General features: G+C 41.2%; 1 protein-coding gene across 1 annotated transcript in view; it reads right to left on the reverse strand.

Annotated features, from left to right (window-relative positions):
- FRAS1 (Fraser extracellular matrix complex subunit 1) overlaps positions 1 to 25,532 on the reverse strand; it is a 515,723-nt gene that overhangs the window by 284,969 nt on the left and 205,222 nt on the right. Inside the window, 1 exon segment of the mRNA XM_043971175.1 lies at positions 20,491 to 20,625. Coding sequence (XP_043827110.1) covers positions 20,491 to 20,625 — 135 coding nt within the window.

Genomic DNA, 25,532 nt, shown 5'->3' on the forward strand with positions numbered 1-25,532 from the left:
TTGAATCTGTGTCTCTCCACCTCCAGCATCCCAATAACTTTGCCAAATGACTCAATTCCACCTGCCTATAAACATGTCCAGATCTCCCCTAGCACTGGGGGAAAAAAAGCCAATTTTCCCTCCTACCCAGCCACCTAGTTACTAAAGCCACTGTCCCTTCTCCCTTGTTCATTCAAAGGGCATTGATTTTTTTCCATGTTCATTTCCGTGGAGTCTATTTGTCAAGGCTGACCCCCCCTTCTTCAGACTCTGCCCCTGCCTTAGCTTGAATAACACTGAATTTTCTTAGCTCCCTGGCAACTTCGCTATCCCCCCTCCTCCCACCATCCTTTTGTTGGAGACATTGCTCAATTAATCAACAAGTATATTAAGCATCTATTACATGCTAGGTAGGTCCTGAGGAATGCATAAATAAAAGTGAAAGTCTCTGACCTCAAGAAGCTCACCTTACTAGAACCCAAGCTTAAACCATATCTGTTTCTATCCCTACATTTCCATTTTCTCTCTCCCTCCCTCCTTCTCTCTCCCTCTCTCTCCTCTCTCTCCCTCCCCTCCCTCCTCTCTCTCTCTCTCTCTCTCTCTCTCTCTCTCTCTCTCTCTCTCTCTCCCCCTCCCTCCCCTCTCTTTTCTCTCTCTGCATTTTCATCTACTCTCATATTATCATCTTCTGAGGGCTACTAATATGAAGTAGATATTTGATTATGGTTCTCTCCATTTTCTGTTACCTACACAACAAGTATCATTCTTCACTATGGATCGCCTTCAAAAAAAATCCTTTATTTCATCAATGTGGGCAGCTAGATGGCACAGTGGATAGAGCAACAGACATAGAGCCCCAAAGACCCGTGATCAAATCCAGCCTCAGGCTCTTGCTAGCTGTAAGACCCTTGGTAAGTTACTTGCCTCAGATTCCCCATCTATAAAACGAGGTTAAATAATGGCACTATATCCCAGGGTTTTGTGAGGACCAAATGAGGTATTTATAAAGTACATAGCAGAGTGCCTGGCACACAGTAGAAGCTAGATAAATGTTAGTCGTCATTATTATTAATGTAGCTACTTATTCCAATGACATAGATGGTGACCAAACCACACCTTAGACTGTTTCATGAATTCCTGTAGCCACAAAAAGGAGCCCAGCTCTCAATGGCCAATATTCAGGTGATAACCATCTCCAAACCCATCTGAGCTGATTTTTTAAAGGCCCAGTCTGAAATCCTTTCCAGGTGAACCGCACCTGTGAAAGCCTGTGCTTGACCAGCGTGGCCTCCCATAAGCCAGGCCTCCCCTCCCCGCTCCAAAAAGAGCCATCAGAGCAGCACTTCAGTTATCTAACTACTCATAGTAATAGCTCATCTTTATACAGACCTTTAAGGTTTACAGAGAGGTATAACAAGCAGAAGAGTGCCAGAAGAATTAACACAATCTCAGCTTCAGTTCTGCCTCTGCAGCATACTGTCTGCCTGACCTAGAGAGTCACTTTTGCTACAGTTGGAGTGGCCCAGACACCTCCCTAAAACAACACTTTGCACACTGTGTAGGTAGGCAGGGGAACCCCCTTACTAGAAGTTCTCTACACCCTACACAAATGCATTAACTCAAAAGGGCAACCACATATACAGGTATGTTAGTATAAATATTATCATCCCAATTTTCATGGAATGCAATTGTACTATAAGAAATAAAGAGTAGGATGTTCCTAGAAAAACCTAGAAAGACTTCTATGAACTGAAGCAAAGTGAAATGAGCAGAGGCAGGAAAACATCTTTCACAGTAACAGCAATATTTTATGATGATCAACTGTGAATAACTTAGTTATTGTCAGTAATACAATGATCCAAGACAATTTTTTTTTGCGGGGCAATGGGGGTTAAGTGACTTGCCCAGGGTCACACAGCAAGTAAGTGTGTTAAGTGTCTGAGCCTGGATTTGAACTCAGGTACTGCTGAATTCAGGGCCATTGCTCTATCCACTGTGCCACCTAGCTGCCCCCGATCCAAGACAATTCTGAAGGGTTTATGATGAAAACTGCTCTCCACCTTCAAAGAAAGAACTGATGGAGTCTGAATGCAAATTAAGCATACTTTTTCTTTATTTTTTGTTGGTTTGTTTTTTTTTTGTCTGTGACTAGCAAGGAAATGTTTTGCAGGAGTGCACATGTATAACCTATCTCAAATTGCTTACCTTCTCAATGGGTGGGAGGGAGAAAATTTAGAACTCAACAGTTTTTTTTAAACTAATGTTAATACTTGTTCTAATGTAATTGGGGGAAATAAAATATTAAATTAAAATTTATATAGATATAGACACATATGTAAGCATATATGCATATATATATAATCATGCCAATTTTCAGATGAGGAAACTGATGCTCATAGAAATTAAGTGACTTGACAGCATCACAAGCTACAGTCTAAGCTAGGAGCCAAACACGGGTCTGTCTAATTTCTGGTCCAATTATTACTTCACTAAAACAACTTCCTCTCAAAATATCCCCCTGAACAATCAATAACCATTTCTTAACAGTGAAATGTGCTACAACAGAACACCCCTTCTGCCAGCTCATGTTGCATATGACAATCATTATATTTGGTTCTTTTTTAAATCTGATTTCTTGACCTTATGCAAGTTTCCCTAGTGGTACATATTAGATCATGAATTATTATAATTTTTAAAACAGACAAATAATAATATCTGCAATTATAAAACACTTTTGAAGTTGGCAGAGTCCTTTACAAATATCTCATCTGATCCTCAAAACAACCCTGGGAGGGGCAGCTAGGTGGCAAAGTGGATGGAGCACCGGCCCTGGAGTCAGGAGGACCTGAGTTCAAATCTGGCCTCAGACATTTAAACACTTACTAGCTGTGTGACCCTGGGCAAGTCACTTAACCCCAATTGCCTCACCAAAAAAAAAAAAAACTAACCCTGGGAGGAAGATGCTATCATTTTCTCCATCTGACAGTTGAGGAAATTGAGGCCAACATAGGTTAAGTGACTTGTCCAAGGTCTTATGTATCTGAAACCAGATTGGATCTCAGGTTTTCCTTACACTAGATCTAGCTGAGCTGTCTAGCTGAGCCACCTAGCTGTCTATAAATCATGGTACTGAATGGGAGTGCGAGGGAAGGAGAACTCATCTTCTTCTACCTATGGGGCAGCTAGGTGGCACAGCAGATAGAGCACTGGGCTTGGAGTCAAGAAGACCTGAGTTCAAATATGACCCAGACACTTCCTAGCTGTGTGACCCTGGGCAAGTCACTTAACCATATCTGCCTCAGTTTCCTCATCTTGTAAAATGAACTGGAGTGAGAAATGGCAAACCACTCCAGTATCTTTGCCAAGAAAACCCCAAATGGGGTCACAAAGAGTCAGACATGAATGAAATGACTGAACAAAAACAACAAACACATCAATACTTTATCTGAAAGGATCCCTATCTGAGAAGCGGTACAGTGGAAAAATCATTAGCTCTGAAGGCAAAGGACTTGGGTTCAAATCCCACCTCTGTTACCTCCTACATGTGTGGCCCCAGGCAAAGCACTGAAATTCTATGGATTTCACTTTCCTCATCTGCAAAATGAAGAGGTTGAATGAAACAGAACGTGTAGTCTCTGGCAGCTCTAGAACTAGAATTTTATGCACTGTCATATAGAACAACTCACTATAACCCTAAAAAGAAAGAGTCACTCTGATCCAAACAATATCAATATATATCTCAAAATAAAAACTGCCTTGAAAAGAAAGATCGGTTATACCTTTATCACCTAAAGCTCTGAAAACATTTGTATCATATGAAGTATAAGCATATTTGGGGACATAAATTGAAGAGACACATAATCTTTGGTATCTGGATTACAAAAATACTAATGAAGCTGTTTACTCAAATATCATGTAATGATTGAAAAATGTTTTTTTTTTCTCAATGTCTGCAAAATAATTACCTCATGTAAAAACGAAATCAAAGGAATATCAAATGAGTGTTGAAGGGAATGGAAAGTATGCAAGGGTAGAGGTCAGAAAAAGTATACAATGGGGAGCAGCCAGGTAGATAAAGTAGATAAAGCACAGGCCCTGGATTCAGGAGGACCTGAGTTCAAATCCAGTCTCAGACACTTGATGCTTACTAGCTGTGTGACCCTGGGCAAGTCATTTAACCCTCACTGCCCCCCCCCCGGGGGGGGGGAAGTATACAATGAACCTGTTCTGAATGTATGATAGTGTGATGCTTGAAGAAAACTAAGTATTTTAAACTTGAAGATGATTATTAAAAGTATACATGATTTTTTAAAATCTTAATTATTGATATTAAATTGAGATTCTTAGTTACTATTTTACTCTGTTTTGAAAAGGCATTTATATTCTTAATTTAATAAGGGTTTTTGTTACTCTTAATTAAATTAGCAGTATTGTACTTTTGGGGGTTTTTCCTTCTATAGATCTTACAGTGACCTTATTAAAGCTCTGAAATCCAATCTATAGAAAAGAAAATAATTTTGGTATTATGTTGCTCAGAAGGGCCCTTTAATAAAAAGTAAAAGAAGAAAAAAAAGAAAAGATGACTGTTTTGTCTTTGTAATTCTAAAAGCAGAGACATCAGACCCAGAATTTCTCTTACAAAAGGATAAAAATGAAATATTTTTCCAGTGAAATTTCTAAAGCTTCTCCCATAGGCAGCATCTGGCTTTCATGACAAATTCTTGTGAACCGGGGGGACAATGGGCTGGTGGTCTTTGTCTTATTCTTCTGTTCAAAGTCCCTCCGCTCAGATAAGAGGCGAAAAGGTTCCGGGGCCTTCTTTCCTGGACCATCTGGCTCTTAAGAAAGGTTTCCCTGCCATTACGGCAGCATTAACACTGTCTTGGCTGTTGCTTTGACATCTTTTCTTTCTTTTTTTTGCAGGGCAATGAGAGTTAAGTGACTTGCCCAGGGTCACACAGTGTTGCTTTGACATCTTAAGAATACTTCCTTAGTTCCGATTTTCAAATGGCCAAAACAGTTTTGTTTGTAAAAATACACCAATAACCCAAATTGCTTAAAACTAGTCATGACCTGCCCCAACCCCTACCATATAACTCTATGATCCAGTGACACTGGCCTCCTGGCTCTTCTTCCAGTACAACATTCCATCTCCAAACTCCTGGGACTGTGGTCTATCAGGCCTGGAACTTCCTTCCTCCTTATCTCCCCCACCTCCTAGACTTCCTGGCTTCCCTCAAGTGTCAGCTAAAACCCCACCTTCTGAAAGAAGCTTTTTCCCAGTCCTCAAGTTTAGTGCCTGAGACTAGCCCCAACTCATCCTGTCTATATCTTGTTTCTACATGATCATTTGCATGGTGTCTCCCCCATTAGACTGCAAGCTCCTTGAAAGCAGGGTCTAACAGCATCAACAACATTGTGTGATGATCAACTGTGACAGACTTATCTCTTCTCAGCAATACAAGGATCCAAGATAATGCCAAAAGACTTAATGGTGGAAAATGCTCTCCACATTCAGAAAAAGAACTATGGAATCTGCGGGGCAGCTAGGTGGCGCAGTGGATAAAGCACCAGCCCTGGATACAGGAGGACCCGAGTTCAAATCCGGCCTTAGACACTTGACACTTACTAGCTGTGTGACCCTGGGCAAGTCACTTAACCCTCATTGCCCTGCAAAAATAAAATAAAATAAAAAAGAAGTATGGAGTCTGAATGCAGATTGAAGCATACTATTTTCACTTTTGTTGTTGCTTTTTTTGTTGCTTATTCTTTCTTGCATTTTTTTTCTTTTGTTCTGATTCTTCTCTGACAACATGACTAATGTGGGGGGGGAGGAAGAAAGCAGGGTCTACTTTTATTGTTGTTGTTTGAGTTTTTTGCCTTTCTTTAAATCCCCCACTTTTAGTACAGTCTTTGGCACATAGTAGTGAGGGAAATGATTAATTTCAACCTCTATTTTATTCCTGACTTATCTCCAATCAGTATTAATCAGCTTAATGTGATTCCATAGGGGTAGTGATTGTTATCAATTATTAGCATTATACTTATCTACTAATATACATTTAATCAGTCTAGTCAACTAACATGAGTATAGGAATTACATATATTAATACATATTTTACATACTTTTGATGTATTAGATAATGTTAAATAGATTCTTTCTTATATTAAATGCCAAACTTTAAACTGCAAGCTATAAGTTTATTGTTCACTAAGCTATTATAAAGTTCACTTGCATAACCACAGGAATGCTGACTAGAAGACCTTTACCCTTTTGGGTGATGACTACATGATGATGCCCAGCATGGGTGGGATATCTTGACATGATATGGACAGTTCCCCAATTCATTTTTGTATCTTGCCCAACACAAGGAAAGGCCCATCTTAGGACCACTGAGTCAGCAGAGATGACCCTTGCCTTGCCCATCCTGTGACCACTCATGATTATGCCTCACTTCTGGTCCTCCTAGGGTCAAAATCAAGGTGTATCAACCAATGAGACTCTGCATTTCATTTTGCCACTTCTATGTGTCTGGGTATTGAGCTCTATAAAAGTAAGGTCCTGGGGAAGGGAGGCATCTCACATCACAAAAAAGATCTGAGATCTCATTTATTGAAGGAGGTCTGGTCCACTGGTTATTGGCTCAGACCTCTCCCTCATTTGGTTTATTGGGCAATCTTGGACCCATAGCTGTTTAGCTTATTGACTTGACTTGATGTGCAACATAACAAGACTCTTTCTCTGTGCTTTGCCCATTTGGTTGTGCCAGCCAGCTTTATTATTTTCTGCTTGCAAATTAAAATAGAGTGCTTGCCAATTAAAAAAAAAATCACATAGCACCAGCTAACTTCCCACTAAATAGCTATTACAGAATAAGACTCAACAAGTAATTCAACTAAGAAGTCCATAAGTAACAGACTTTTTAAAAGATGTATATATTTGTTACAAGAGATGTTTGTACTTAGAAATGAAAGTGACATAAAAACAAAAGTTAGCAATATTAAGGTAATTCTCCCAAAGATCTTTTCCCAACCCATGCTAATCAAATATCTACTGATTTCCCATTTGGTTGCTGAATCTTGTCACTTCTATCTCCATCAAACCTCTTGAATCTAGACCCCTTCCCTCTTGTCACACAACTACCATCTTAGGTCAGGCACTCATCTCTCACCTAAATTCCTGCAAAGGCCTACTACTTGCCTCAAGTCTCTCCCCACTCCACTCCACCCTACATACTGCTGCCAAAGTGATTTTTCTTAAGTAGACATCTGATTGTGTCACTCTCCACTCAACAGACCCCAATGGTTCTTTATTCCTTCTGTTGAGCTTTTAACACCCTTCACAACTGGCTACCACCTATCTTCCCAGCCTCATCAGACATTATTACTCCTCCTGCATGTTGTGATGAGGCCAAATGACTTCTCTCTTGTCCATCTCCAGTCTCTACACTGGCCGTCCCCTACACCTGGGTAGTGAAGTTCTGGCATATGCCAACTTCCTCAGAGAGGATCTCTCCACAATGAGGAGGCTGGGGAGAATTACAATGACATAGTATAGATATGCCTTCAAGAGTCTCAGAGCATTCAGAGACTTCCTGTAACTTGTTCTGGTAGGCTAACCATATGGTGAGGAGAAAGTTTTTTGATTAATTGTGGAAGTATTTAAGAAGGACTCTCAGCCTCCGGCATTTCTTCTTTGTCTCAGCAAAAAGAGCTTGGTGATCACTTTGCTTAAACTTCACTAAAACAAGTGCCTCTCAAAATATCCCTCGGTTTTCATTTTTTTTTTTAAAACAATCAATGACCATTTCTTAACAGTGAGAATGTGCTGCAGCAGAATACCTCCTTCCACCAGTTCATATTGCCTAGGACAACCATTATGTTCCATTATTTTTTAAAATCCAATTTCTTGAACTTCTGTAAGTTTCCCTAGTGGTACAAGTTGGATCATGAATTATTACAATTTGAAAAAAATGCAAATAATGATAACTATCTTCATAAAGGACTTTAAAGTTGGTAAAGTACTTTACAAATATCCCATTTGATCCTCAAAACAACCCTGGGAGGAAGATGCTATTATCATCTCCATTCTACACTTGAGGAAATTGAGGCCAACAGAGGTTAAGTGACTTGTCCAGGGTCACACAGCTAATCAGTTTTGGAGGCCAGATTTGATCTCCCGCCTTCCTTCCTCTGGATCTGACTGAGCCACCAAGCTGCCTGTAAATCATAGTCTTGAATTATGGTGATCAGTGATCAGTGAAGCAAGTGGAGCCTCTGTCTAAAAAGCCTGGAGAGATTCTCAGCCTCCTGGCATCCTAGAGTCCAGTTTGCAGCCAGGACAGCATCAACGCTCCATGGAACGTGGAGTGACCTTCAAGGAATGAGCTTTAGAACTTTAACCCAGTGGTAGGTGAGACAAAGACTCGGTGCTGCTTTTGGAGATGAACTTGGTGGAACTGATGTAATGTAGGAACTAAGTTTTGAGCCCACACCCTTCAGAGACAATGGGGGTGTGGAGAGAACGTGTCCATAAGGTATCAAGAGACATCTTGTACTTTATTCCTCCTATATCTTTGAAGCAAATATCCCTTTGTGAAAACTAATTAATGGTAAATAGAACTGAGTTGCCATCCACTAACAGTGGGGAACGTATCCGTGGAGGCTCAAGCAATAGAAGGAGAAAAGAAACACTCCAAATTCTCCACGTTAGGGCCTGGAACCCTGATGCGGATGGCTATAGCGGCCTGGCCCTGGGAGAGGGAGCCAGAACAAAGTCACTGTGCTCAGAAGGCACGCCCTCCTCACCTCCGCTTCAAAGTAGCCTTCTTTTTATTCAAGATGAAACACAAGTATCACGGGAAGCCTTTCCTCATCTCCTGAGCTGCCAGTGCCCGCCAATCTACTTTGTATTGAACTACTTTGTATTTCTCTGTGTTTATTCTCTTCACATTTATTCTGTAGACTTTTGTGTGTATTTGTGGCCTCTCCTCTTGAGAATCTAAGTTAGTTGTTTCATTCCCTGTATTTGTATTTCCAACACCTAACACCGTGCCAGGCACACAGCTGATTCCTTGCTTGATTTCCAAGTGATACCTGGATTCTATATCTACAGTAACTAAAGACCTAGGGCAGAAAACAGCAGCCCAGACTAAGCTTTAGATGGAAGCGTTCTCAAAGTCATCGGCTCCCTGCAAAACTCAGGGCGGCTCTGGATATCTGAGAGAGAGAGGGGTGAGGAGACAGTGGTACAGAGGGTAGAAATGTAAGACAGACACAGACACAGAGACAGACAGACAGACAGACAGAGATGAGAGAAACAGAGACAGAGAGAATAGAGATTGAAAAAAATCAAAGAGACAGATGGGGAGAAAGAGAAGATCAAGAGCAAGAGACAAAATAAGAATAAGAAGCAGAGCAAAAACTGACAGGCAGAAAGAGAAAGGGAAGGGGAGGTGAGACAGAGACATAGAAACAGAGACAGACAAAAAAGAGAGAGAGAAAAAGAGACAGAGAGGGGGAGACACAGAGAGAGAGAGAATGAGGGAGGGTGGGAGATAAGAACATGCTCTGGACAGCCTTGCTAAAATAAGTGAGGTCCCTACATGCTGGTCTAAATGCCAAAGACCTGTCTATTATCCATTTCTCAGTCATAGCTGAAACATTTTGGCATTCATATTTGCTAGGAATTGGATATGTCTGAAATAAAAATTATTTTTGTGAAGGAGTGTCTATACTGACATATGAATGAATGAATGAATTTATTGAGCACTTAATATGTACCCAGTACCATGCTAAGTCCTGTGAAGCTTTGGTCCCACCGATTTGTCTTCTGGCACATTTATCAAGGCTCTATAAACAGCCCAGACAAATACCTAACCCTGCTAGCTTCCTGCTAAAGCAAAGATGGGCCAAGGCTCCTACCACATCCTTCACGTTTCTTGTCCTCTCTTTATTCTAAACCCAAATGCCAAATACAGCAGGAAATGGGACAAGGTAAATATGGCAACGGGTAATTAAGCTGGTGTGCCCTGGTTAACTTGTCAGTGCCCAGTAAAGTTGGCATGGTGGTACACAGACTTAGTTGTTCTCACAACCAGCTGTTTCTAGCAGATATTGTTTATTTTTTAAAATTTTTAATAGCCTCCCAGTAGCCATTTTGACAGTGTGCAGCCATCTTGAAAGACAGGAGGAAAGATAAAATACAAGGAGAAGGTGAGTGAGACTCTACACTTTGCTGGAGGCTACCTATTATTAATACAAGGAGTACAAGGCCCAAGGACAGTTACATACCACTAGTCTTTCTCCTCCAAGCCATGGCTGATAGCATCAATCAATCAAGAATTGATTACTCAATATCTACTATGTGCTTAGCATTATATTTCGACACTAAACTTTGGGGAATCCATAAGAACTCTAAGGGACCTTTTTGGTTCATACTGAGCTTATAATCTAGTTGGATGGAAAAGATTAAACCCAAAATAATCAAAACATTAAATGCTAAATTGTGTGATGTACTTAATGCCAGAGAAGTTCAGGGGGAACAGAATTAATCAATCAATTGCCGTTTATTAAGCACTTACTATGTTCCAGCACCGTGTAAGAACTAGGGATACATGGATAAAGAAGGAAGCAATTCCTATTCATAATGAGCTGATATTAAAAGGGGAGAGATAACAAGTGTGTGTGTGTGTGTGTGTGTGTGTGTGTATACATATATATATACATATATATATATATGGGATAATATAAAGTTAATAATAAGAACACAGAGATCCAACATATACAAAGTAGTTAAATACAAGGTGGAGGGCTAGTTGAATAAGGTTTCATGGACAAAGGGAGACTTCAGCTGAACCCTGAAGGACAGGTAGACAGAAGGGAAAAGGAGGGTATATGTCAAATAAGGGGAATAGGCTAAGTGAAGGCATAGAATGACAGTAGACATGACATGTTTGGGAAACTGTGAGAAAACTAAACTATGAATATCCCGACTGAAGAAAATGTATCCTAGACTTCCTGACATTTCCAAATGTTGCCTTTTAGGGCAGGATCAATCTTGGACTCAACCCCATACTGGAGTTCAATGCAACATCCCATTAAGACTTCCCTCTGCTAGGGGGCAGCTAGGTGACGCAGTGGATAAAGCGCTGGCCCTGGATTCAGGAGGACCTGAGTTCAGGTCCAGCCTCAGACACTTGACACTTACTAGCTGTGTGACCCTGGGCAAGTCACTTAACCCTCACTGCCCCGCAAAAGGAAAAAGAAAAAAAAAAAGACTTCCCTCTGCTAGATATAGCAGCTGATCGTTACCTCAAATAGTTGGGCTTCTCCCCTCAACCATCAGTGCTAGGGAATAGGTAACTAAGACCTCCTTTGCTAAAAGCATTGTCCCTAAATCTCAATGACATCAGTACCTGGTTGAACATCGTATATGCTTCCAGATGGTAATCTTTCACTTCCAAACATAAGCACCAGCTTGGCCAAGAAAAACATAACTCATTGAATTGCTTCCCTTCTCAAAGAGGGGTGTGGAGGGAGGAAGGGAGAAAATTTGGAGCACAACATTTTTTAAATGGATGTTAAAAATTGTTTTTATAGGTAAATGGGGGAAAATAAAATGCTAAATAACAAAAAAACGAAAAGAAAAACAACTCTAACCACCACCCCCATCATAAAATCTAGCCCACTTAAAAAGGTTGTAAATAAGTTGTGAATAATAAAATAAACCATATTTCAATACATTTACCTAAGTATTAAGTTATAAAAATATGAATCTCTTTAGCATTTATTTTAAATCAGAGATTTAGATACAAAGTATTAAAAACAAAAACTTGTTTCCCCTCATATCAACTGAGAATGCCCACCAAGAAAGGTCATTTTTAAAAGATAATTCTCTTTGACTTAAACCTTTATCAATCCATCACAGTCAATAAACATTTATTAATTAAACACACCTACTGTGTGCAAGTCATTGTGCCAAGCTCTGGGGATGCAATGAAAGGCATAAAATAGCCCTGGCTTTAAGTGAGCTCCCATTCTAATGAGGGAGATACTATGCAAACAGCTATGTACAAACAAGACACAGACAAAATGAAATGGGGACAGGCTCAGTGGGAAGACACTAAGACCAAGGGCTGGGAAAGGCTAATTGCAGAGGGTGAGATTCTAGCTGGGATTTGAAGTAAATGAGAAAAGCCAAGAGGTGAAGTTTGAAGAGAGACTGTATAATAACCAGTGAAATCCCCCATGGTAAGGAGATGAGACAACTGGTGCAAGACACAGCAAGAAAGTTGCTGACTCACAGAATACGTCACCCCCTTCTCTCTCCCCCTCTTCCCCCCCTCTCCGCCCCGGTGGAGGGGAGAGAAGAAAAGTATAAGAAGATCAGAAGAATAAGAAAGGGCCAGGTCATGAAGCTAAACAGGGGGTTTCATATTTGATCTTGGAGGTTATAGGGAGCCACTCATCTTTACAAAATAGAAGGTAGGGGAGTAATATGGTCAGACCCAAATTTTAGGAAGATCAGTTTGAAGTAGGCAGACTTGAGGCGGGACGACCAACCATTGTTATTAAAATACTCTAGGCATAGGGCAGGGAGGTAGAGCAGTGGATAAGGCACTAACCCTGGAGTCAGGAAGACCTGCGTTCAAATCTGGATTCAGACACTAGCTGTGTGATCCTGGGCAAGTCACTTAACCCCAATTTCCTCTAAAGAAAAAAAAATACTCCAGGCATGGGGTCATAAGGCCTGCAGAGAAGAGGGCATATACAAGAGATAATATGAAGGTAAAATTGGCAGGCCTTAATATCAGATTCAATATGACAGACCAGAAACAGTGAAGAATCATGTGGCTTGTGAGCCTGGGTGGCTATGAGGATGACAGTACCCTGGACAGTAATGGGGAAGTTACAAAACATTTATTATGCACCTACTATGTGCCAAGCATCACACTGCATGCTGGGCATACAAATGCAAAGAATGAAACAACTGCAATTCACAAATGTTGACTTCCTAAATGAAAGTCTCATTAGACACCAGCAATCTTGTGACACCTGGGGTCACCATTCTCAGAATATTTTCAATGCAGAAAACAAAATACATAGGATTGCAAAACAAATCAATGAAATACAGTTGGCAATTTTTTTTAAATTCGCAGATCTCAGGTTAAGGACTCCAGTCTTGGATCCAAATTTTTTTTGATCCAAAATTTGAGAGCCTGCAACACGTATGACCGAGAACCATTCCTTGGACTGTTATGTTTTTGTAAAAGAAGGTGAAAGCCTTATCTAATGCACCAAAATGCAAGGAGGGAGGAATCCTGGGCTCTTGGCCCAGCTTCACTACTAAATAGCAAGGAATTCTGGGCACAGCTCCTCCTCTCTCACTACAAAGCCCACTCACTATCTAGAGGAGGGGGGAGGAAAGAAACACAGAGAGGCCTGGGTGGAAGAAGTGGTAATAGGGTGACTTGTCAAGCAACCTCATTCCCTCCTGACAAAGGATGAATATAAAAATATTGATTTAGAAAAGGTTAAAGGTAGGTCTATGGGGCAGCTGTGTGGCGCAGTGGATAGAGCATCGGCCCTGGAGTCAGGAGGACCTGAGTTCAAATCCGGCCTCAGATACCTGACACTTACTAGCTGTGTGACCTTGGGCAAGTCACTTAACCCCAACTGCCACACAGGGGAAAAAAAGTTACCAAAAAAAAAAAAAAAGGTAGGTCTACACCTTCGATGGAACCCCCACCAGCTATAAGGGCTTCCTATTTGGAACTCATAATAATGCGGTTCAATCCCACAAATATGTATTAAGGACCTACTCTGTGCCAGTCCTGTGCCTTGACTTTGTTTCTCCTTGTGGCCTGCAGAATGTGGCATAATCTCAACATTCTTTAATTTTACGAAGGACATTAATATTAAAAATGTTGATTAAACTAACAGTAAAAAAATAAATAAATAACTTAAACTGAAGCCAGATTTCTGATTTCATCAGATTTCATCTTGATGTGAAAATCACTCCATCGATGTAGAACAGTAACTCATCAACAACTTTTAGTCCCAGAGAGTTGCCTGGGGGGGGGGGGGGTCATTGGCAAGCCAAGTGACTTAGTCACACAACATGTGGAAGAAGCAAGACGTCATATGATCGAAGGTATGGAGCTGGATGGGACCTCGGAGGCCTTGAGTCCACTCCCATCATTTTACAGATGAGGAAACAGGTAGATAAGGAAGTGTACCCAAGGTCAGACTGGTGGTAACCATGAGAGGTAAGATTTGAACCCACAGCCTCTGCCCTAGAATCAGTGAACTTTCCACCATGCTATATTCGTAAGCTTCTTGATGCCAAAGCTAGTCCTCTCTGCACCATGCTATGCTGAGTCTCCACTAAAAGAAATCCATCCAAGAACATTGTTTATTTATCTTAATAAGATAAACTTTTTTAAAGTTGAAAATACACTGGACAGATTCCCAATGTCTCATTATGAAAAATCACAAGGAAGATCAGGGTCTTCAAATGCTTTTCAGTTAAGTTTTTTCTAGCTAATAGAGGTAGCCAGAACTGCTAAGTTTGAAAAAGGGGACAATCTATGAAAAATGATTATGGGTTTATTTTCGAAGCTCTCTTTCTCTCCCCTCCTGGTCTTATTTTATAGAGGGAAAAAAATGCAGCCAAGCTGAACTGAAGCAAATTGGTTTAATTCCCTTGAGGAAACAAGAACAAATTTTCCCAGCAACTTTCTACTTCAGGCACGCACACGTGAGCTCTTGGATGGAATGTACAAGCAATTAACCACCTCCGTCTGAAATCAAACAAAACACTAGCCTTATGAGAGTATAACACCACCAGGCAAAAGCCTGGGCATGAATTGAAAGAACGTGGCAAAGCAAAATGAATGAGAGGGGGAACCAAAGTCTGGAAAAATTAATGACCCTTTGAAGGTAAAATGGCTCCCAGGGGTGCTCAAAGGGTATCTATTGGAAGAGAAGGGATGGGGCAGCAAAGAGCAATTTAAGTAACTTTACCAAATTGGAATTTGGGCTGTTTACTAGAATTACCCAAACCTTAGACGCTTATCAAGAAAAACACATGTATCTACTTAAAAGAAGCAGGTGTATGACTCATTTTGCTGAGAATGTCTACTTGAATATCATTGCAACAAAGGTTCCAAAGCTAAAAATCCAAGACAAAGGCATATATTTCATACAAATGTTGCAGGTATTTAACAACCTTGAATTCTCACATCTCACTAACATGAACACTACCATAATTGTCATTTATCAACATCGTTCCCAGAAAGCTATTAAACATAACCAGAAATATCTGTGGTCTCTGAAACTGCAAATATCTACTAAATCGACTTAAATGAATTAGTATGCTACCCTTTTACATAAGCCTTTCATATAGTCAGAAATGAGATTAGGCCTGTAATATTCACTAATACCACTCTCTTCCCCCAAGTCACCCACAATATTGTCCCATTGTTCCTCCATGCCATTCGATTGAGAGAAGAATGGCAAATATATTCACTGTCTCATTCAACTACAAATACTCTCCTAACACTAAAAAAAATTTCCCACAAAAAAAAAATCTCCCACCAAAAAAAAAACTCAGAAAAAGGGGGATAAGGAAAAAAACATCAGTTTGCAGAAGAACCAACAAGAAAAAAATATATAACCTGGATTTGCATCAAACTAAGAAGGAAGAAATGGTAGCTGTGGTGAAAAGAGAAGTGACGCCTCCCTTCAAGAATTTGTAACAGAGATGGAGGAGAAAGCCAAGCATAGTCTATATGCCCGCTCCCTAGATTTAGGGAAAAGCAAATTTCAAAAGGGTTCAGAGCAAAGACAGTTAAACTAAACACTCTGGGCAAGTCAGCCCAGGAGGGATAAGAGGTGTTCAAGAATAAAATTCTGAAGAAGCAAACAAGAACAATTCCAATATGGAAGAAAAAAAAATAGTTCTCTAAAGAGGTCTATGTGGATGCATAGGGAACTCACCAACCAACTTAGATTAAAAAACACAAGATTCAAGCAAGGTCAGGCAACAGAAAGACGAATATAATAAAAATAGAATGAAGACTGCAAAAGCTCACAATGCACTACAGCTGGCAAGGGAAGGAAAGGTCTTTTTGATTTGTTTGTTTTGTTTTGCTTTAGTTATATTGGGGAAAAGAAGACTCCATATAGAGACAAAATCTTTGCTTGGGGTAGATGGAACTACAATAACTTACAAAAGAGAGAAGTAAAGGTACTTGAATTTTATGTTGTTTGTTTTCTCTGCTGCAGAGAACGTCTGGAAAGGGCAGAAGCAAAATTATTACAGTGAGCTGAAACCAAAGATAAATAAGGGAAGTGAGAGAAGGAAATAGGCATTTATATGATGCCTACTGCGTTCCAGGTACTATGCAAAGTGCTTTACAAATGTTACCTTATTTGATCTTTACAACAGTTCTGGGAGGTAGGTTCTATTTAATATTGCTACTCTAGTTTTACAAATGAGGAGCAGATTAGAGGTTGGGGTTTTTTTGACTAATTGTCTGAGATTGGATTTGAACTCACATCTTCCTGGATTCAGGACCAGCACTCTATCCACTCTGCAACTTAACTATCCAAATAAATAAGGCAAGAATAAGAAAGTGCAGAGCTGCCCTTGATGAATTCAAGTCACCTGGCCCAAATGAAATAAGCTATTAAGTCCTGAAAGAATTCACAGATGTCCCCTGCCAATGATATTTGAAAACAGAAGAGGTACCACGAGATTGGAGAAAGGCAAATGTTCTAATTTTCAGAAATGGGGAGAGAACAGTTTGTGAATTCCAGCCCAGTGAGTTTGACTTTGATTCCTGAAAAGATTTAAGAACATGAGTCAGTTGAAGTAAGTATATCTAGAAAAGGAAGTAATTTATTACGTCAAGTCAGCATGTTTTCAATGAGAATAGTCCATGCCTGGGGCATCTAGGTGGCTCAGTGGATAAAGCATTGGCCCTGAATTCAAATCCAACCTCAGACACTTGACACGTACTAGCTGTGTGACCCTGGGTAAGTCACTTAACCCTCATTGCCCCATTAAGAAAAAAAAAAAAAGAGAGAACAGTCCATGCCAGATTAACCTGTGCATGGATGAAGTTTACCTAGATCTTAGCAAAGCTTTTAAGAAAGAATCTCATACTATTCTTGTGCCTTGCCTCTGAGACTACCCCCAAGTTCTTCACATGCTTTGGGGTGGACATTCCCCTAACTCACCAACTGATTTGAGGCTTGTTGGTTTCACTCAGTCTGGTTTAGCCTGTCTGCCGAGATAATTTACCAAGGTGTCTCCAATGCACATGCTACAGCTTCTTGGACCCACAGGTGAGAGTTGGGTGAGAGAGATGGACACCAAAGACGGTGGAGCAGCCCTGAAAAGGGCTCAGAAAGCCTTACTTCCAGCATGTGAAAACTCTTGGCAGAATGGCAGGATGAGAACAATTTGTTCCAACAGCTATAAAGGCAACGTGGAGTGCTTAGAGCTTGCTCAGACATCGCAGACGCTTGGGTCATCCATTGCATCCTGGGCACTCTTGATGTTTTAATTCTCCCGCTAGACTTCAATGACTTTGTACAAGTCTGCCTCACTTAAATTCAAGTCAAGACATCACCAGCGATATCACTGGTCCTTTGAAAACAAAGGACGAACAACAACCCCCAATTTACCCTATCTGTAGCTTGTCTGTACTTAGCTGTTCACATATTATCTCCCTCAGACTGTGAGCTTCTTAAGAATAGGGACTGTTTCTTCTTGTGGAGAAAAAGGAGAGCTATAGAGTGGACAATAAAACATTCAAATGAGCCTAGACAGCCGGGCTCAAAGAGCAGTTGCTAATGGTTCAATATCAATTTGGCAGAAAGTCTCTTCTGGAGTACCCCAGAAATCTATTCTAAGCCCTGGGGTGTTTAACATGTTCATCAATGACTCGGAAAAAAGGAACAGAAGGGAAAAGGCTCATCAAATTTTCAGGTGACACACAGCTGAGAAGGATAGCTAACACACAGGTCAATACAGTCAGGATTCAAAAGAATCTTAACAGGCTGGAGCAGATGTCAGCAAACTACTGCCCATGGGCCAAATCCAGCCCACCACCTATTTTTGCATAGCCTGCAAGCTAAGAATGATGTTCACCTTTTATAAATGGAGTTTGCCACCCCCTAAGCTAAATGTAATAGATGAAGTTCATTAGACATGAAGACAAAGTCCCGCACCTTGGCACAAAGCACCAACTTCACAAGAATAAAGGGGAAAGCCACGGATCGACAGAAGTCGTTCTGAAAAAGATCTGGGCTTTTTAGCAGACAACAAGATCAATACAAGTCATCAACATGGCGGCCAAAAAAGCTAATACAATCTTGGATTGCCTTACAAGGGGCATAGTTACAGAAAATGGGAGGTACCAGTTGCCCTGGACTCTACAGTCAGACCTCCTAAAGTGCTGTATTCATTTCTGGGCACCAATGCTTATGGACAGTGATAAACTGGACACTGTCCAGAGGAAATCAACCCGCATGGTGAAGGGCTTTGAGTCTATGTCATACGGAGAATGGGTGAAGGCCCTGGACATGTTTAGCCTGGAGAATAAGGGTCAAAAGGATCAGGAGTGTTGTTCAGCCATTTTAGACCCTTCGTGACCCCATTTGGGGTTTTCTTGGCAAAGATACTGAAGCGGTCTGTCCTTCTCAGGCCCAATTTACAGATGAGGGAACCAAGGCAAACAGGGTTTAAATGACTTCCCTGGGGTCGTGCGCCCAGTAAGTGTCTGAGGATGGATTTGAATTCAGGAAGAAGAGTCTTCCTCATTTTGGGCCCCACGCTCTATGCACTGCACCACCTGGCTACCGAGGGTCAGGCTGTCTTCACATATGTGACGGGCTGTCACATGGAGGAGGGATTACACTTGTTCTATCGGGTTCCAGAGGGCAGAACCAGGAATAAAGAAGCAAGAGAGATCGGCCAATGAAAAGGCCTTCGGGACTCGGCTAAAGTCCCACCTTCTGCTAGAAGTCCTTCCCAATCCTCCTGAATCATTGTGCCTTCCCTCCCTCCCTTCTTTCCTTAGTGCCCCCTCTCAATTTACCCGGCGATATCTCAGCATAAGTGTTCACATGCTGCCTCCCTCATTGGATTCTGAGTTTCTTAAGAGAAGGGACGATTTATTTTTATTTTTTGCCTTTCTTTCTCTCCCCAGTGCTAAGCAGTGACTGGAACATCATAGTTGCTTTAAAAAATTATAGTTGTTGGGGGCAGGTAGGTGGTGCAGTGGATAAAGCACCAGCCTTGGATTCAGGAGGACCTGAGTTCAAATCCCACCTCAGACACTTGACACTAGCTGTGTGACCCTGGGCAAGTCACTTAACCCTCATTGCCCCACCAAAAAAAAAAAAATTATAGTTGCTTGGCCCTTCCAAGTCCCTTCCAAGAGCCCTGTGGCCTGGGTGAAGGTCGCTTGAGCCGATGCTTATGATTAAGATCGGCTGGTATCAGAAAGGCAGTGAAGTAAACTAGGAAGGAAGACCACCGCAGGCAGAAAACCAGAGTTTAGAAGATCTGATTGTTGAGGCCCAGTTTCAACACACACTATTTCTATAACCTTGAGCAAACCACTTAATGCAGGATGGAGATGATGCCCTAGGATTTGAAGAAACCTCAGAGATTAGCTAGTCAAAATTGCTCCTTTGACAAGAGAAGGAGAACGTGAGGCCTAGGAGATCTCAGGGACTTGACAAATATCATGAACCAAGGCACCAATCCAAGCAAGGGGATCCAGTGTCATGACATGCATAGAAAGGGCTTCCTTCCCGGCTCAGCGGGACCTGTCAGAGCTTGCTCAACTGGCACAGCTTGTCAGGAATCCAGCGTCATGTCACAGCACAATAGGGCATGAGGGACAGGGGCAAAGGAAAAACAACTCCCATGTGGACAACAGTCTACCAAACACAACGCTCTTCCCTCACACACCAAGCTAAGGAAAAGACGTGTCCTTTTGTGGGTGGCAATGATCAGTGTCAATCCTTTAGTCGGCTTCCCTGGACTCTTTGACTCCATAGTTCTTGCTTTGCCATACACATATCTGATAAAAATGATTTTTGCTCCCAATATTCTTTTGTTATTTAAACACCATGTACTTACATCACTCTGGAATGTGACTAACAACCAAATGACAAGTTTGGACCAAGAATATGCTTAATTAAATAGTGTTCAAATGCCCTGAGGCATGTACAGAATGACTTATACAAATATTACAGGCACATTTCATTGCATTAATATTCTTTAATCTATAAAACAATAAAAAATATCCTACAGTGAGCATACCTCTCCCCTCCCCCCAATACTTCTATTCTTTCATCTTTTGGAAATCCATTTGCATCTTTTCTTATTAATCTCAAAAGAAACTAGAAAAAGGAGCTGGCACAAACCACATTAGCAGAACGGATGTTTGCTACCACAGACAACCCTTCTTCCTTGCCAGTTATTACCTAAACAGTAGTGGTGATCCTGGTAGAATCCTTTGCCACAGGCAGCCACACATTGCCTTCCTTTCATCAGCAGGGACGGCTGGCACGAGGAGCATTCAAACCCATTGGTACAAGTGGCACACTCCCGTTGGCAGGCTGCTCAGCCCACGTCCAGGAAAAAAAGGAAGAAACATCCAATTAGCTCAAAGACTTCATCTCAATGACTAGCCATGTATGACCCAGGGCCCTGCTTCATATCCCACCAAGATACCATGCCCCATCCGACACAGGTGCCATCTGCTCAGCTTTCATTAATATCCATCCCTGCACTTTCCATTCCACAATTTGTTCTTGCTTCAGAAACAATAATCAAGTCAATAATAGTATTGGAACTGAAAAGGAAATGACAATTTACCACTTTATGGCTCTATTCACCATCCCTTTTACTCCCTAGACCAAAGCTTCCCTTGCTGGCCACCATTCCCCTACATCTGTTGTATTCTCCTATTAGAACGCAAGCATCTTGGGGCAGCTAGATGGCGCAGTGGATAAAGCACCGGCATTGGATTCAGGAGAACCTGAGTTCAAATCCGGCCGCAGATCCTTGACACTTAGTAGCTGTGTGAACCTGGGCAAGTCACTTACCCTCAGTGCCCCGAAGAAAAAAAATAGAATGCAAGCACCTTGACAACAGGGACTCAGTTTCCCTTTTGTACTTCTGGCATAGTACCCGCTATGCAGTTGGAGCTTAATATATGCTTGTTGATTCACCGATTGATTGGGCCACTCCCTGATTATCTGTGATCATGGAGGGATAAGAAAAACCAGGCTTAAAAAAAAACATTCGAGAGAACTTAAAAAAAAAACAACTCAGCTGACAATTTCAAATTTCTTTCGGCCATATTTTATTCGATAGACGGTAACAGAATGGACTAGCTTAAGGTTTTCCTCCTTTTTCCTTCAGCTCTGGAAGGAGTACTAATCGCCATAAGAAAGGAGGGGGGAAATCTTAAAGGTGATACATGTTCAAGGAATAAAGGGAGGAAGAAAGGAATAAACATTTCTTAAGTGGCAGGTACTATGCTAAACACTTCATAAACATTATTTCATTTTATCACCCCAATAGTCCTGGGAAAAGACTGAGGGAGAGAGCAGTTAAGTGGATCTCCTACAGTCACAGAACCAGTAACGGTGTAAAACCAAATTTGAACTCAGGTCTCAATTCCAAGCCCAACAATCCAGCCTCTGAAGAAGAGAAGAATCTGGACAATATACAAACTGGATAATAAACCATGGGGCAAGGACAAGGGCAGAGAATCAAACACCAATTTGAGTATTCCCTTCATTGATGCAGATAACAACTCATCCATTCCTCCTCTTCCTTTGTGATTCTTCTCCATATCTTCCCATAGATTTTTTTTAAAAAACGGGGCAATGAGGGTTAAGTGACTTGCCCAGGGTCACACAGCTAGCAAATGTCAAGTGTCTGAAGTCAGATTTGAACTCAGGTCCTCCTAAATCCAGGGCCGGTGCTCTAGCCACTGCACCACCTAGTTGCCCCTCCCATAGATCTTTTAAAGAAAATGTACCCATTGGGCTAATGGACTTATTTTTACATCTGCTGGAAATCTCTATGGAATTCTGGCTGTCATCCACTGCTATCAAGCCTTGGACAACCCACCCTCTTTCATTGCCATCCATTTCCTCAAGTATTTTCCTTACTGTGGGTTATTGTCTGAGATACATTGCCAGCTACTCACACTTTCCACACACCTCTCCACTGCCCTTTGGGGAATTCATAACTGATTCCTCAGAGACCATTGTGTTCCATGGTATCACACCAAGGGAATATTCATGTTAAAAAAGGTGAGCCTTTGTGCCAATGAACAGCTTTGGAACATGAAAAGCCAGGCACAACTTCCCAAATACGCCCACTTCGTTTTACTTATTCCACTCTGGGTCCAACTCACTGACTACTGAATTTGTCCCAAAGATAGACAGACAGAGAGCAGACAGAGAAGACAAATAGATACACTAGATAGACAGACAGATGGACGGATATATGGATGGATGGAGAAATGGATATGGTAGATAGATTGGTACATAGACAGGATGGAAGGAAGGGAGGGAGGAAGGAAGGAAGGAAGGAAAGAAGGAAGGAAGGAAGGAAGGAAGGAAGGAAGGAAGGAAGGAAGGAAGGAAGGAAGGAAGGAAGGAAGGAAGGAAGGAAGGAAGGAAGGAAGGAAGGAAGGAAGGAAGGAAGGAAGGAAGGAAGGATATGGCAGACTGGGAGAGAGAAAGAGATAGAGTGATTGATAGATAGATAGATAGATAGACAGACAGACAGACAGACAGACAGACACAGGCAGGCAGGCAGGGAGGGAGATAGATAGATTGGTAGGTAGGTAGATAGGTAAATGATAGATAGATAGATAGATAGATAGATAGATAGATAGATAGATAGATAGATAGATAGATGGATAGATGGATGGATGGATGGATAGACAGACAGACAGACAGACACAGGCAGGCAAGGAGGGAGATAGATAGATTGGTAGGTAGGTAGATAGGTAAATGATAGATAGATAGATAGATAGATAGATAGATAGATAGATAGATAGATAGATAGATAGATGGATGGATAGATCGATGGATCGATGGATCGATGGATCGATGGATCGATGGATCGATGGATCGATGGATCGATGGATCGATGGATGGAGGGATGGAGGGATGGAGGGATGGAGGGATGGAGGGATGGAGGGATGGAGGGATAGATTAGATAGATAGATAGATAGATAGATAGATAGATAGATAGATAGATAGATAGATAGATAGATAGATAGATAGATAGATAGATAGATAGATGGATGGATAGATGGATAGATGGATAGATGGATAGATGGATAGATGGATAGATGGATAGATATAGATAGATAATAGATTGATTCATTCATTGGATTGTCTATCTAGGGGGAAGCTAGATGGCGCAGTGGATAAAACACCAGCCCTGGATTCAGGAGAACTTGAGTTCAAATCCAATCTCAGACACTTGACACTTACTAGCTGTGTGACCCTGGGCAAGTCACTTAACCCTCATTGCCCCATCCAAAAAAAAAATGTAATTGGGACTGTCTAATTGCATGTCACAGTCTGGACGAGGGGCTGTCTTTACCCTTTGCTTTCTTCCCATTTGGATTATTAGGTCACTTTCTTATAATCACAGATTGCATTTAGGAAGTCACTTCATGCTCTGAGGCCCAATACAAACAGCAAAATTTCATTCTATTTGGAAGACCTCACTGTCTATAGGGAATCTCTCTTCTACTTGAACTCTGCAGGGAACTCATTCTGTAACCACCTTCCACATACATTCATCTCCCTGTTTTATGCCTCATTTGATGTTAATAGTCAGAGGGTCATTGAACAAAGTTATCTCTCTGGTTGTATTTACAAAGGAGTCTTGCCTGATCTTTTTTTTTTTTTTTTTTTAGTGAGGCGATTGGGGTTAAGCGACTTGCCCAGGGTCACACAGCTAGCTATTAAGTGTCTGAGGCCGGATTTGAACTCAGGTACTCCTGAATCTAGGGCCGGTGCTCTATCCACTGCGCCATCTAGCTGCCCCTTGCCTGATCTTAATATACTCAAGAAAGACTCTTTGTTGGAGAAGATAAGTCTCCATTTCACCATGTCCAAATTTTTTTTTCAGTTTCCTAAGTTTTATTGCAATATTGTGAGTGACCACAGGGAGAGAACCAGAAAAGTGGAAAGGTATCTATCTCTCCAGTGGAAAGGTATCTCTCCTGCTATGTCCAAATTAAGGGGAGAAGGGACTTGGGGTATAAACAAACAATAAATATAGTGAAATTCTGTTTTCTCTGTTCTGTGACTGTAAAGATGTGGTCCACTGTAGGGAATTGTTTGTGAAAGCCTGCTTATTCCCTTCATATGGATTCATCAAGGATACATTACAAGAATAAATGATCCTAAGCAGCAGCTGGGTGGCACAGTGGATAAAGCACCAGCCCTGGATTTAGGAGGACCTGAGTTCAAATCTGACCTCAGACACTTGACACTTACTGGCTGTGTGACCCTGGGCAAGTCACTTAACCCTCATTGCCCTGCAAAAATAAATAAATAAATAATGAAAATAAATAAATGATCCTTATAAAGATTTTTATAAGAAAACAGCCATTTATTGAAGTCCTTTCAAATGCCTTTTTAAATGGGTATTAATGTTATTGATGATGCTTTAGGGGGCTTTCCCTCTTTTTTAGGACATCCTATGAAATGATTTCTCAATGCTATCAGTGATCTTGTATGGATGTCTTTGGTGTGTGCTTGTGATAGTCCTTTGGCTCCTGCCAACCTTGTTGATTGGCCCAGAGAGGCTTGCCCAACGTCACAACCAGCAGAACTGGCATTTGATTCCAGATCTTCTTCCTCCAAATTCAGCAATCTTGCAACGTCATGATGCTGTCAATCACATCCTGTTTCCTGAGATACAGTCAGTTTCATTTGAGGGGATGATATATAGTGCTCTCCATGGCTGATGTCTTGAAAATAAATTCTACTATGTAGACATGAAGGTTCTGTGTAGTCTACAAGCCTTGAACTTCTTTACTTATTCTCCAAAGGACTTTTCACCATCCTTCCCTGTGCTCACATTTGCAATGAGTTTTCTTGCCAACTAGCACAGTATATGTTGACTTAGAGAATCTCATTGAGCTCTCCAGAGATTTTCTCTACGTCTTCATCTTCCATTGATGCATAAGCTGCAATGACCTTTCCAGGGATCCCCTTGCTTTTCCCTCATTTAAAATGCTTTATTGCACTATTAGCCCTTCAAGATGAGATGACCATGTGTCACATGAATGATTTCTTACTGCCTTTGGCGCATGATGAAGCCAATTCTGCTGTATCTTTTGTTGTTGTTTTGAAAACCTGTGAGCCCTCATTCTATTTACCTACAAATTCTTTGGCTGTTTTATGTTGTTGTTGGGTTAGTGGGTTTTTTTGGAGAGGATGTCAATATTAATGTGGTCCAATTCTTCCAATAATAC

The sequence above is a fragment of the Dromiciops gliroides genome, chromosome 6 (genome assembly GCF_019393635.1).
Source record: "Dromiciops gliroides isolate mDroGli1 chromosome 6, mDroGli1.pri, whole genome shotgun sequence".
Lineage (NCBI taxonomy): Eukaryota > Metazoa > Chordata > Mammalia > Microbiotheria > Microbiotheriidae > Dromiciops > Dromiciops gliroides.